Here is a 12,703-nt window from a genome sequence, read left to right as displayed (position 1 = left end):
GTTAAAAGTTAAACTAACGTTTAACGTTAACTACGTAACTAACGTAAGTACTACTACGTACGTAACTAACTAATACTACGGTAGTAGTATAGTATATAGATATATATATATATATATATATATATATATATATATATATGGAATAAGCGGAGAAATACATTTCCAGGAGCACGTAATTACATAACTCAGAGTGCACCAAGATGAAAATCACATTGATGATATCCCAGAATGCTGCATCTACGCCTTGCATTATGTATTAACACAGCAGTGAAGATAACCGAGTTTGCACCAATTCTCAATATGTACAGGTGCTTTTAAATGCCACAGTTTCGCTAACTGCCCATTCGCTTACAAGGTGCTTGCAAATGGAACGTGACGTCCTTATAATAAGAGAGCTCGATGTCGGGCGAGAAACCTAGAAGAGTTTCATCGAATTATAGCGTGTGGTCGCTGCGAACAAACACTCAATCAGAGTAAATGAGCGTAGACTGCGGCTGGCGGGAGAACACACCTGCTTTACACGATGAACGGGCGCCGGCGAAGGACGGAAGCCAGCTTTTAAAACAATCACAATATGTTGCGGAGAGAACAGATCGACTAATAAAAAGAGACCGAAACAGCGCCCGCAGCAGCAACAGCAACATCAACAGTATCATCGTCATCGTCATCATCATCATCATCATCATCATCATCATCATCATCATCATCATCACCATCATCATCATCATCATCATCATCATCATCATCATCATCATCATCAGCAGCAGCAGCAGCAGCAGCAGCAGCAGCACAATCAGTGTTCACCTCTGTCTCTTCGACGCCCATTGTGCTCATAATTATTCTCGCAAACTCCGACGAGCCTTCCTAAACGAGACAACAATGCTAGCCCCCCCCCCCTCCATCACCCCACCCCCAGCAAACCATGCGGCCCGCCTGAATTCGGCAGGCATCACCCTGGTTTACTGCGCCGTTTAAACAACCCGGCGGGTTTCAGAAGCCAAATCTCACTGAAACACAAGGTGATTATTGACGCAAGCAAAATGCGCCTCGGCCCGTTCTATTGGAAACCAACAAGTGACAATTACGGCATTGTTTACCTTCATTAATAGGCTAATGAACTGATTAGCTGAAAGCGCGAGATTTACGAACGAACGCGTTAAACTAATTACCTGTATGCAATTAAACCGCTTTAATTGCAGATAATCGGTTGGATCAATGTTTTTTCTTCTTCAAAATTAGTAATGAAAGTCTGCCATTATAACAGCCTCAGCTCCACTTAAACATTCGCTTGTCAGGCGAGTTATCGGTGCATCTATCGCGCACACGCTTTCTCTGTTAATAAGATAAACTGCAATCAGCGCATTCAAATTCGTTTAATCACTGGACAGCCTCGCATTCAGCACATTTTCCCGCAACATAACGCGCAATTTCCTGTTAGCGCGCGCGCGCGTGTGTGTGTGTGTGCGTGCGCGCGCGTGTGTGTGTNGTGCGTGCGTGCGTGCGTGCGTGTGTGCATATGTGTGTGTGGGGGGTGTTCGTTTGTGTGCGTGTGTGCGTGCGTGCGTGCGTGTGTGCATATATGTGTGTGGAGGTGTTCGTTTGTGTGCGTGTGCGTGCGTGCGTGCGTGCGTGCGTGCGTGCGTGCGTGCGTTCGCGCGCGTGTGTGTGGGTGTGTGGGATGTGTGTCAGTACGTATGTGTGCGTGCGTGCGTGCGCGCGCGCGCGTGTGTGTGTGTGGGTGTGTGTCAGTACGTATGTGTGTGTGTGTGTGCGTGCGTTCGTGCGTGCGTGCGTGCGCGCGTGTGTTTGTGGGTGTGTGTCAGTACGTATGTGTGTGCGTGCGTGCGTGCGTGCGTGTGTGTGTTATCGATGCGCTTACAATTACGAGCACGACGTCCACGTACAACCTGCCACACAATGACGCAAGACAATTCGTACTCTCGTCGAGCATAAATCTTCGCTCGCAAGCTATATATGCGCGACGTCGGCGGGAATGCATCGCGACCGATCGATGTACGAACATCACACCGTGTGCCGACGACCTCGCACGGGACCTGATCAGACGTGTCGCTGTATAGCAGGTATGGTACTCGCAAGTAACTAACCCGAGCACCGCTCACAGACGGACGCTTTAATATACGTGGCCAGCCACGTTAACGTCTATTGTTAAGCAACAGTCACGGCACGAGATATTATATAGTACGAGCAGCACGAGTAGAGATATTATGCGGGTGTGTAGCTACAATCGTCCAGTTTCGCGTAATTCATCAGGCTGATGGGGGCAACGGACCCGCATCTCCCATGCGTGCGTGCGTGCGTGCGTGGCCGTGGTAATCACTGAATGGAGGTAGATGGCTTTATGATGATGATGATCGTATGAACTCGCTAGTAATTAATGAGGTATCAACACCCGCACGAGTTCGCACACGCGCGCGCATCTACTGTTAAACCTCCACACGTCCGTCCGTCCGTCCGTCCGTCTGTAATAGCCCGTACAGACTGCAAAATTTGATATGGTATTAAAGCAGCGCGCGCTAGGCCCGGGCCTGGCTCGCGCCAAATCGTTGCGTACAGACGGCCTATTTGATCCTACATTAAACGAGGCATCAGTTCTCCGTTCAGCTCGCCACGTCACCCCGCAGACAGCGAGATACAGCGAGCGTACAATTACGTGACCTAAATAAGGCTATGCGCATGCGTATTGCGATTTAGCACCGGGTCTGGCTTGTTGCATGCGTACAGACACACACACAATCGGGCTATCTTATCCCGGGCTAAGTTATCCCGGGCCTGGCCCTCCTTCATTTGCGGGGCCAAAATGGAGCGGGCCAGCGCATATTTGGAGCGGGATAGCGTGTACACATTGCAAAAATTGGCGCGGACCTGGGATGCGCTAGTTTAATACCATCAAATTCGTAGTCCGTCCGTCAGTATAAGGTCGGTAAACCTCGCGCATCTATAGCGATTACGCCACTATGACGCCGGTATACAGGCGCGCGCTGCCATCTTTCATAGACGAAACGAGAAGTCCTTCGAGCACGTAGGATGCAAACATCTAAACTAAGGAGATAAAATCATCGATAGAGCTTAATGCGATTTGCGATAACGGAATTTGACAGCCTCATCAGCGATTCTACGGCAGGCAATAGCTGAATCGGTAGGGAGCAAGAGGCTCCACACAATAGTAGGCCACTAGAGCCCTCCCGAATCCAGTCTGCCGCCCGATCGAGAGAGCAGGGAAATGCGCCTAGAAGCCCTACCCTTTAAATAATTTAACTCCGGCTGAAACGTTCCCGAGTGTTGCTTGCTAGACCACGAAGAGCGCCACTAGTTTCCTTTATTCTTCCCGCAGGACCCCTTGCTTCATCTCATGTTTTTTTAAAGCTTCCGTGCGGAATTACGGAAGCCCCATTTATCGGTTAACGACAACAACCTTCACCGAATGTTTACATGCTCAAAGAGGCATGAAAATGCGGACAGGTATACATAAACATACATAAACGTGTGTGCGAAATTTTGTGTGAATCACAAACGGACAGATGTCAGGCGTATATACCATTTCAACTATCACAAGCAAAAATCCATAATGTAAGAAAAGATACCACATGCAGTATCCATCTACACGTTTTAGGACGTTTGTGGATCTTTTGGTTTGACGCAACCTGGAGTTTCGATGCAATGCAATTAATGGAACAAAAGAATTGCCAGTATGAATCGGTATTTCCTTTAAAATGTAATCATTTACGGGTAAATACCAGCCATGTTAGCGCCGAAATACGACAAATTGCAGCGCAGCCGTGCGGCGTGTAACACCAGTATGAACGCACGCCGAGATACACACACTTCCCGATTAAACGCACGCAACTGCGCTCGCAGTTTTGTTTTACGGCAACGCCACTCGACCATCCATCACGGCGTCGAGCTCCCGTCACGAGAATGCCCTCCGGTCAGCGAATTCTTACGGGACGCTGATTGACAGATGAGAGCTGCTGCCGGTGAAGATGATTCGCATGAGTGTCACGCGATTACTCACAAGCTCGCATAACCTCGTAGAGTAGCAGCCGATATCAGGCGGCCGAAGTGTCGGCGGCGACCACTCTAACGCGCTGTCATCGCCGACGACGAGTCCAGTCACGTGCCACAATCGCGTCGCACCAGAAGACGGCCGCAGTGCCCCTCCTCTACGAGGACGGAGAGGAGAGACTTCTATCCTCCCCCACCCACCACCATGAGGGATATAAAAAATATCATTTCGCGACGGTGCGCGCCTGTCAGTGAGCGATGATCAAAGAAGCGCTAATGCGACGCGGGAGGGCCGCGACAAGCTACGGCGTCATCGCCTAGAGACGCCTAGTGGTAAGCGATGCTAAAGAGATGCAGCGACGAAAGGAGGAGAAGGAGAAGGATGAGGAGGGGAGGAGGAGGAGGGGAAGGAGGAGGGGAATGAGGTGGATGAGGAGGTGAAGGAAAGGAAGGAGGCGGAGGAGGAGGAGGGGAAGAAGGAGAGGGAAGGAGAGGAAGGAGGCGGAGGAGGAGGTCAATGATGAGGAAAAGGAGTAGAACGAGGACGAGAAGGAAGAAAAGAAGGGGGTTAGAGGAGGTAGAAGAAGCTGCGGATGAGGAAGAGAATGAGTAGAGAGGGATGGGGGAAAGGAGAGGAAGTAGAGAGAGAGATGAAGGAAATGGAAGAAGAAGGGAAGAAGCAGGAGAGAGGAAGGAGGAGGGGGAGGAGTCGGGAAAGAATGAAAACAGAGAAAATGTGGAGCAGCAGCAGCACCAACAGCAGCAGCAGCAGCACCAACAGCAGCAGCAGCAGCATCGGCAGCAGCAGCAGCATCATCATCATCATCAACAGCAGCCTCGCCTTCTCGCTGGGCGATCGTCAGCGGCGGGCACTTAACGACGGCCTCACGTTTGCACTCACGTTTATCCGCTCCCCATCTTGACAGATTCAACGATTTTGCGGTTGAAGTGTAGAATATTGTTTTATGAATCGATATGTACGAGCGCGGGCCCGCGTTAAGCGCTTTTTGTTTTACGCGTTGCCATGGAAGCGAGAGATGCTGCGACAGCCATAAAAGCGGCGAAGCCTATGCAGATCTTGCAGGTCTTAACCTCTAGACTTCTGCAAAGAGAGCACGGAAAGACACAAGCGCGCGCGTTAAAGATATATATCTATATATCTATATATATATATATATATATATATATATATATATATATATACATATATATATACGCCTAGTGATAGCCCGAAACGGGGATTACACAGAATAATAATGTAGTACACATATCTATCGCTATAAAGTTCATAGATCATCTTTTGTTCAAATTCTTTAGTCTTCGTTCACTTTTTCTTTCATACTGTTTGATTCTCTTTGCTCGTGCAGTGCCACAGTAACGAGTGAAACTATCCCACCGCATCAACGCGTAGTCATTTAAGAGACGTTGCTCATAAGTCATAACATGTGGTAGTGAATCATTCAATACTGCCATACACACGACGCCACTCGCACGCACGCATACACGCGCGCAGGAACGCACGCACGCACGCACGCACTCACAGACGAATACACACACACAGACATCACAATATCAGGAAAAAAGAAAGTTTACTTACTACTAGTGTCCATTTTTGGTTGACTGCTTGGAGACGTTGCCCAGTTGACCTTCATTTCCTGCAAGAAGAAATTATACATAATATCAGTGACGTGAACAACTAGACGTTACCCAGCAATAACTGTCTGTAACGCGACAAATTGTGAAACAAATGCATTGATCTCACGATCCATCTCCTATATCAAATAACTTAATAGCTATAATGTGAGATAGACCCAAGTAAACAAGAGTGCATACAACCAGCATAACGACATAGTCTAGTCATTACCCCTGCTATTCGTATGTAATCGCGTTTGCATGATTCGAAGTGATTAGAATTTGTGCTGGAGTGGAAAATTGGCATAGCTACTTGTATAGCCATATACATAGGGCATTATCTGTTATATCTCAGAACAAGAACACTTCGTAAAAAAAGAAAAACAGTCAAAAAGTTATAAATGAATGCGGAACAAGATCAATGAAGGTTTTTGATCGGGTTACACACGGGATGGATGACGCAGAACTAAACAGATAAACATTGAAATTCGCTCGTTTTGCTGAAGTAATCATGTCTTTATATACGATAAAAATGCACGTTTTCCCGCAGATCAAAACCAACGTGAGCCAACAAGGGAGATGAAAATTCTTATAGATGACAAATCAATAACATATCGCTGAATAAAATTAAAATAGGCGTTTTTATACATACATCACACAACGGATCGACCGTACCAGCAATTGCTGAACCCAAGGTGGTTCTTCGCACCTTTCGAGTGTCAGATATATCAGACAAACCTCAGGAAGAAGACAAACACGTCTCTGTCTTGTAAATACGTTTAGATAAATTTCATCTAGGCAAAGGATTGATTCACAACAAGAACTCTACCCCAACTAACCGCTGTAGGGGTAAAAATACCGACCACTGACTCGGGTGCTGCACACCAGAATGGTGGGTGAAATCGATTAGTGAATTATCGGCATGGACCCATCCATTATAATGGAAGTTGCTACCGCCAACACAGGCCTAATTTGTCCATTATTGAAGTAAATAACTATTGTAACTAGCAAATGGATCACTGCTAAATACATTCAGGGATGATGTCTATAGCATATTATATATATAGCATATTATATTATTGCCAAGAGAGAGAGAGAGAGAGAGAGAGAGAGAGAGAGAGAGAGAGAGAGAGAGAGAGAGATGAAGACGAACAGATAGCGAGAGGTTGTGTCATTTCTGTAATTGCGGTGTTCAGAGACGTTATATCTTACGTAGTTTTTCCTTCGCAGGAACCTTTGCTGAATGGTGACTCGTCCATGAATAAATAAATAGCCCCATTCACAGGTGAATTTATGACAGGGCGATTCAATCAAGTTGGCGAGATAATGAATTCGCCCATTAGTGTCTCTGACATGAAGTGTACTTGCTGACCTCATTGTCAACACAGGCCAACCATTATGTGAACTTGCCAGAACGCCGGCCTGTCAATTAGTCTGATTGCAGAGGAGACAAAAACACGGGAGGTCTACAGACAGCAACACTAAAAATTGTCCATCTTTTACTGGAGCCAAGAAGAGATAGAAAGCTAGAGAGAGAGAGAGAGAAAGAGAGAGAGAGAGCGCGAGAGAGCTCTATGTGTGTGAGAGAGAAAGAGGGAGGGAGAGTGAGAGTGAGAGTGAGAGTGAGAGTGAGAGAGAGAGAGAGAGAGAGAGAGAGAGAGAGAGAAAAAAAGAGTGAGAGAGAGAACGAGATCGGGAGAGAAAGGAAGAGCATTTCAGTCGTAAAAACCACCTGTCATGTACGCCACGAAATATGACAGAACTGCACTCAGTTCGGCGCACTAGGGATTTAGTTTTCCATTAACAACAGTGACATAATAGCTACCACAAGACCACAGAATTTAACGTTAGCAACATCCGATTCTTTGACGAGGAGCCTCACAGTCGGATGCTCTCTTGTTCTGTACTCCCTATTGGATCGTCAACTGGCCATCTCCGCGCGCGTGGCAGCTGCAACTCATGGCCACAAATAAACACGAGACAGCTTTATGTACGTGTTCCATTATTTGTAGCGATAGGGACTAGAACCGTAATTAATCAACATAATTAATTGAGCTTACACTCACTGACCTGAGAGACGATAATAACAAAATTAGAGTCGGGTAAGTTTTCTTTCGGAACACCATCTCAGCGAACAAACATTCACAACACAAGTCCAAGCTTTCCAGACTTAGCTCTCAGCTCTCCAACAAGAAAGTCAATCGCATGTCGTCGACAGTTACGTATCGTAGGAGTCTCTAACCTCAAGAATGTTAGCTAAAGCTTACAGATGAAAGTCACAGATGGCGCTACAACTAGAGACACGTGAGCGTACTAATTTCTGGCGAATAAATTCAAAATGCGTATAGAAAGCACGCCAAGAAAATTACGACGTTGAAACGACATGGCGGGGCGAATCCATCGCGAACACGCTGTGCTATTGCTCCTGCACGGGAGTGCTGATGTTACTGTAACTTACTAGGAATCATGTCAAAACTACACTCATAAGCAGGCCCGTAGCCAGCTTTATATTGGTGGGGGGGGGGTTCGTTTTTCAATGTTGGCAACTTCTGAGGGCGCGAAGCGACCGAGTGAGGGAGCATAGCGACCGAGCGGGGGAAAGTGTGGGAGGATTGGAGATTTTGCAATTATTACACTAAAATGGAGCGATCTGGTGCATACCTGAGGTGAAATTCTTGCAACTTTTCAAATAAAAAATAAATAAAAAAACACCTATTCAGTGAAAATGTCTTCTACTATATGGTCTTTTCTACGCCTCTCCTCTTCCTGAGCAGTCTGAAGTGACAAATACACAGCATCTGCCATGTTTGACGGCCGGCGCGAAACCCACCTGGGGGCTTTTTTTTGCATTTTTTGGCTCGGGGGGGGGGGTTCTTGCGAACCCCCGAACCCCCCCTGGCTACGGGCTTGCATAAGCACGAACTCATGCCAGTTGGCACTTTGAGGCCTCGCAATGTACACAGCGGCAATTTACCGCAACATCGCCGTGTGGAAAATTACGTAAAATCCACACAAAAGAACTTAAAAGCAAGTTCGATCGCAGGTTCCATAACGCGCGTGAACTAAATATATACAATTTTAATGGCAGAAATCGTGCTGTTTTTAACGCGAAATATTTTCCTATCAAGGCACCCGCGAAAATATTCGGAACAGCTTTATGTAGCAGATGTATACACGGATGACCTTTCACGGATACAAGCGCGCATAATGCTGATCCTGATTGTCGCATTGCTGTACAACACGCGAGGTGAGATGCGACGACACACACACACACACACACACACGCGCGCGCACGCACGGACGGACGCACGCACACGCACAAACACAAACAGGCAGGCAAGCACGCACGCACACGCACACACACACGCACGCACGCACGCACGCACGCACGCACGCACGCACGCACGCACGCACGCACGCACACACACACACACACACACACACACTATGAAGCCTCCTGCCTATCATCCATGCACACCGCACAATTTAAACCCGAGCGCAGAGAGAAGTGAACGAGAAGAGCAAGTGCACCCGCATTGTTACGACAAAGTTCAATGATGTAAACTGAAGTAGTTTGAACCTAAAGAGAGCGACGTAGCCTCTATAATCAGCATGTGTGTATGTGGGGTGGGGGGGGGTTTGTGTGTGTGCGTGCGTGCATGTGTGTGTATGCGCGCGCGCGCGTGCGTGTGTGTGTGTGTGTGTGTGTGTGTGTGCGTGCGTTCGTGTGTGTGTGTGTGTGTGTGTGTGCGTGCGCCGCGTGTGTGTGTGCGTGTGTGTTTCTCTGTGTACGTGCGGGCGTGCGGGAGTGCGAGTGGGCACGGAGAAATACACGGAGCAGCATAGAACGATGGACGGAGCGGCATAAAACTCCGTGAGAACAACATTGCTGCAAGCTGGCCAGTGACACGCGTACGAGCTTCACAGGGCACAGTAGTTCTGCAGCCTGCCCACGCCCAGCTAACCGCATTTCAGCGCCTCTTAGATATTTATCATCTATACCAATCTACCGCTTCGTATATCAATCCAGCGGCTTAAATAATGCATGACATCTGATATACACGTGTCCCAGCGTGCACAATACATCGAGGGAGTGGTAATTTCTCCAATTCCGATAATAAGAAGTAGCACTGATGATGTCATGAGATGTACACAATGGGAATGACAAGCACCTGCTACAATTACGGTTTTTAATACGGGACTGCGGCCGCTGCTACTGCTGCTGCTACTGCTGCTACTGCTGCTGCTGCTGCTGGCTGCTAGACTGCTGCTGCCCGTACTATCTACTACTGCACTACTGCCTGCTGCGCTGCTGCTGCTGCTACTACTGCTACTGCTGCTACATATACTACTGCTGCTACTACTTGCTAGCTTACTGCTGCTTACTGCCAGCTACTGCTTACTGCTGCTACTGCCTACTGCTGCTTACTGCTACGGGCGGCTGCTACTGCTGGCTACTGCTGCTGCTACTGCTACTGCTGCTCTGCCTACTACTACTACTGCCTACTGCTGCTGCTGCTACTACTGTGCTACTACTGCCTGCTACTGCTGGCTGCCGCTGCTGTTGCTCACTGCTCTTGCTGCTACTAATGCTCGCTGCTGCTCTGCTGCTGCTGCACTGCTGCTACTGCTGCTGGCCTAGCCTGCTACGGCTACTGCTACTGCTGTGCTCACTGCTGCTGCGCCTACTCGCTGTGCTACTGCGCGTGACTGCTCTGCTGCCTTACTGACCTGCTGTACTGGCTACCTTGCTGCTACTACTGCTAGCTGCTGCCACCCGCGCACAGCTGCTACTGTACTGCTGCTAAGCTGCCACGCTGCTGCTACTGCTTACTACTGCTGCTGCCCTCATCTTACTGACTACTCTGCCTATTGCTCTGCCTCTCCTACTCGCCTGCTGCCTAGCTGCTGCTTCGCCTGCTGCTGCTTGCCCGCTGCTGCTGCACTGCTGCTACTCTACTGCTGCCTGCTACTGCCACCGCTCGTACTGCCCTGCTAATGCCACCGCTGCTGCTACTACTGCCTGGCTTGCTACTGCTACTACTTGCTTGCTTTGCTATGCTACTTACTGCCGACTGCCACCGCTGGCCTACTGCTGCTGCTGCTACTGCCACCGCTAGCTACTGCTGCCTAATGCCCACCGCTGCTGCCTACTACTGCCTGCTGCTGCTACTGCCACCGCTGCTACTAGCTGCTGCTTTACTACTGCTGCCTGCTCGCTGCTGCTGGCTGCGCTGCTCTTTAACTGCCCTGCCTACTGCTGCTGCCTGCTGCTGCTTGCTTCGCTACTTGCCCACGCTGCTACTGCTGCCTACGGCCCACCGTCTACTACTGCTACCTGCCACCGCCTGCTGCTACTGCGTACTGCTGCTGCTGCCACCGCTGCTACTGCCACCGCTGCCTACTATGCTGCTTACTGCTACTGCCACCTGCTGCCTACTCCCTGCTGCACTGCCACCGCTGCCTGTACTGGCTGACTGCTACCATGCCACTGCTGCTACTGCCTGCTACTGCACCGCTGCCTACTTCTCTCTACGCCACCCGCCTGCTGCTAGCCGCTGCTGCTACCGCTGCTGACTGCTGCTGCGTTGCTGCCTTCTGCTACTGCCACCGCTGCTGCTGCTACTAGCCACCGCTACTGACTCACCACCCGTGTGCTGCTACTGCTGACTGCTGCTGCTCGTCACCGCTCGGCTGCTGCTAGCTGCCACCGCCTAGGCCCTTGACTACTGCTGCCTGCTGCCTGCTGCTGCTACTGCTGCTGCCGCGGTGCCACTGCCCCACCGGCCGCTTATCACTATTGGCTGCTCTACCGCTACTACTGCCTACTGCTACCGATATAGCTCTAGCGTACTGCTACTGCTGCTGCTGCTGCTGCTACTGCTGCTGCCGCTGGTGCCACTGTAGGAACGTAGTTAGTATGTAATAATTTAGAGTAGAGTAGAGTAGAGACGCTGCGTCTACGCAGACTAACTGTTCACCAAACAACCCTAGTCTATAGCCTCGCTGACTACTTCATGTAACACGTGCAAAAGACATGTTACACCACTGCCACCGGCCGCTATCACTATTGCTGCTGCCACCGGGGACTACAGCTGACACTATCGATAATTCTACTGCCCATGCCCATCTCCTCCTGATACTCATGCTTTCATTACCTCCACCAAGGAGGTTATGTTTTCGCCCCTGTTTATTTTTTACCCAGATTGTTTATTGGCTTGTTGGTTTGTTTGTCTTTAACAGGATACACACTTTTTTATAAGAATTCTTTTTATAAGAATCATCGAGGCTTGATTTCCCAAATTTTAAGAATTTTTTAAGAATAATGCTGAGGCTCGATCATCAGACACACATTGTCACTCGATGACGACGGCGGCGAGTGGATTGATAATGAGGATGACCGATTCTATGACGTTAAATTTTGCGGCCGTAGGGTGAAAGTTCATTATGAAAATGGGTGGTTTGAAGGCACTCTTGAATACTTCAACGACGACATACATAAATATCGCGTTTCCTACCCCGACGGGAGTGAGGACTATATTGGCCTCGAAGACATTGACGGCGTAGAAGTCATATTACTGTAGTTTAACGAATTGCGTATATTTTGAAAAGGAGGAGTTACTTTCTTGTTGTGTTATACATTGGCTCTTTTATTGGATATTAGCATTTTCCTCTTTCGTTCAACCACCACGTTTTACATGCCATCGCATTTAACAGTTTTAATGAAAATATAAGTCGATTTTTTCAACAATTATTTAAGAATCATTTAAGATTTATTTAAGGCTCAAAATGTCGATTTTCTAAGAATCACGAGGCTCAAAAAAAGAGTACGATTCTTATAAACAAAAAAGTGTGTATCTCAAAAAGTTACGAACGGATTTTGATGGAATTATTTGGACGGCTTCGTCTTGGTCCAAGAACCAATCGATTAGATTTTGGTGGTGATCCTGTTTTTGTGGCGAAGACTTCTTTTCGCCTTTTTTTGCCTTTTTTTCATTTCATCAAACTATATATTGGGTGTACCAGCAAGATGGTTACGGGGGGGGGG

At 48.4% G+C, this 12,703-nt stretch overlaps 1 protein-coding gene across 3 annotated transcripts in view; it reads right to left on the bottom strand.

The window, feature by feature from the left end:
- LOC106820772 overlaps positions 1 to 12,703 on the bottom strand; it is a 141,761-nt gene that overhangs the window by 85,471 nt on the left and 43,587 nt on the right. For all 3 annotated transcript variants that reach the window (XM_014825335.1, XM_014825336.1, XM_014825337.1), the window contains exon 2: positions 5,621 to 5,678. In XM_014825335.1, the coding sequence (XP_014680821.1) occupies positions 5,621 to 5,678 (58 nt within the window). The remainder of the gene's footprint in view (positions 1 to 5,620; positions 5,679 to 12,703) is intronic.

Source organism: Priapulus caudatus, unplaced genomic scaffold, assembly GCF_000485595.1.
Source record: "Priapulus caudatus unplaced genomic scaffold, Priapulus_caudatus-5.0.1 Scaffold46, whole genome shotgun sequence".
Classification (NCBI taxonomy): domain Eukaryota; kingdom Metazoa; phylum Priapulida; class Priapulimorpha; order Priapulimorphida; family Priapulidae; genus Priapulus; species Priapulus caudatus.
Note: the sequence above shows the minus strand (reverse complement) of the source record. Positions and strands in the feature narration are given on the sequence as shown.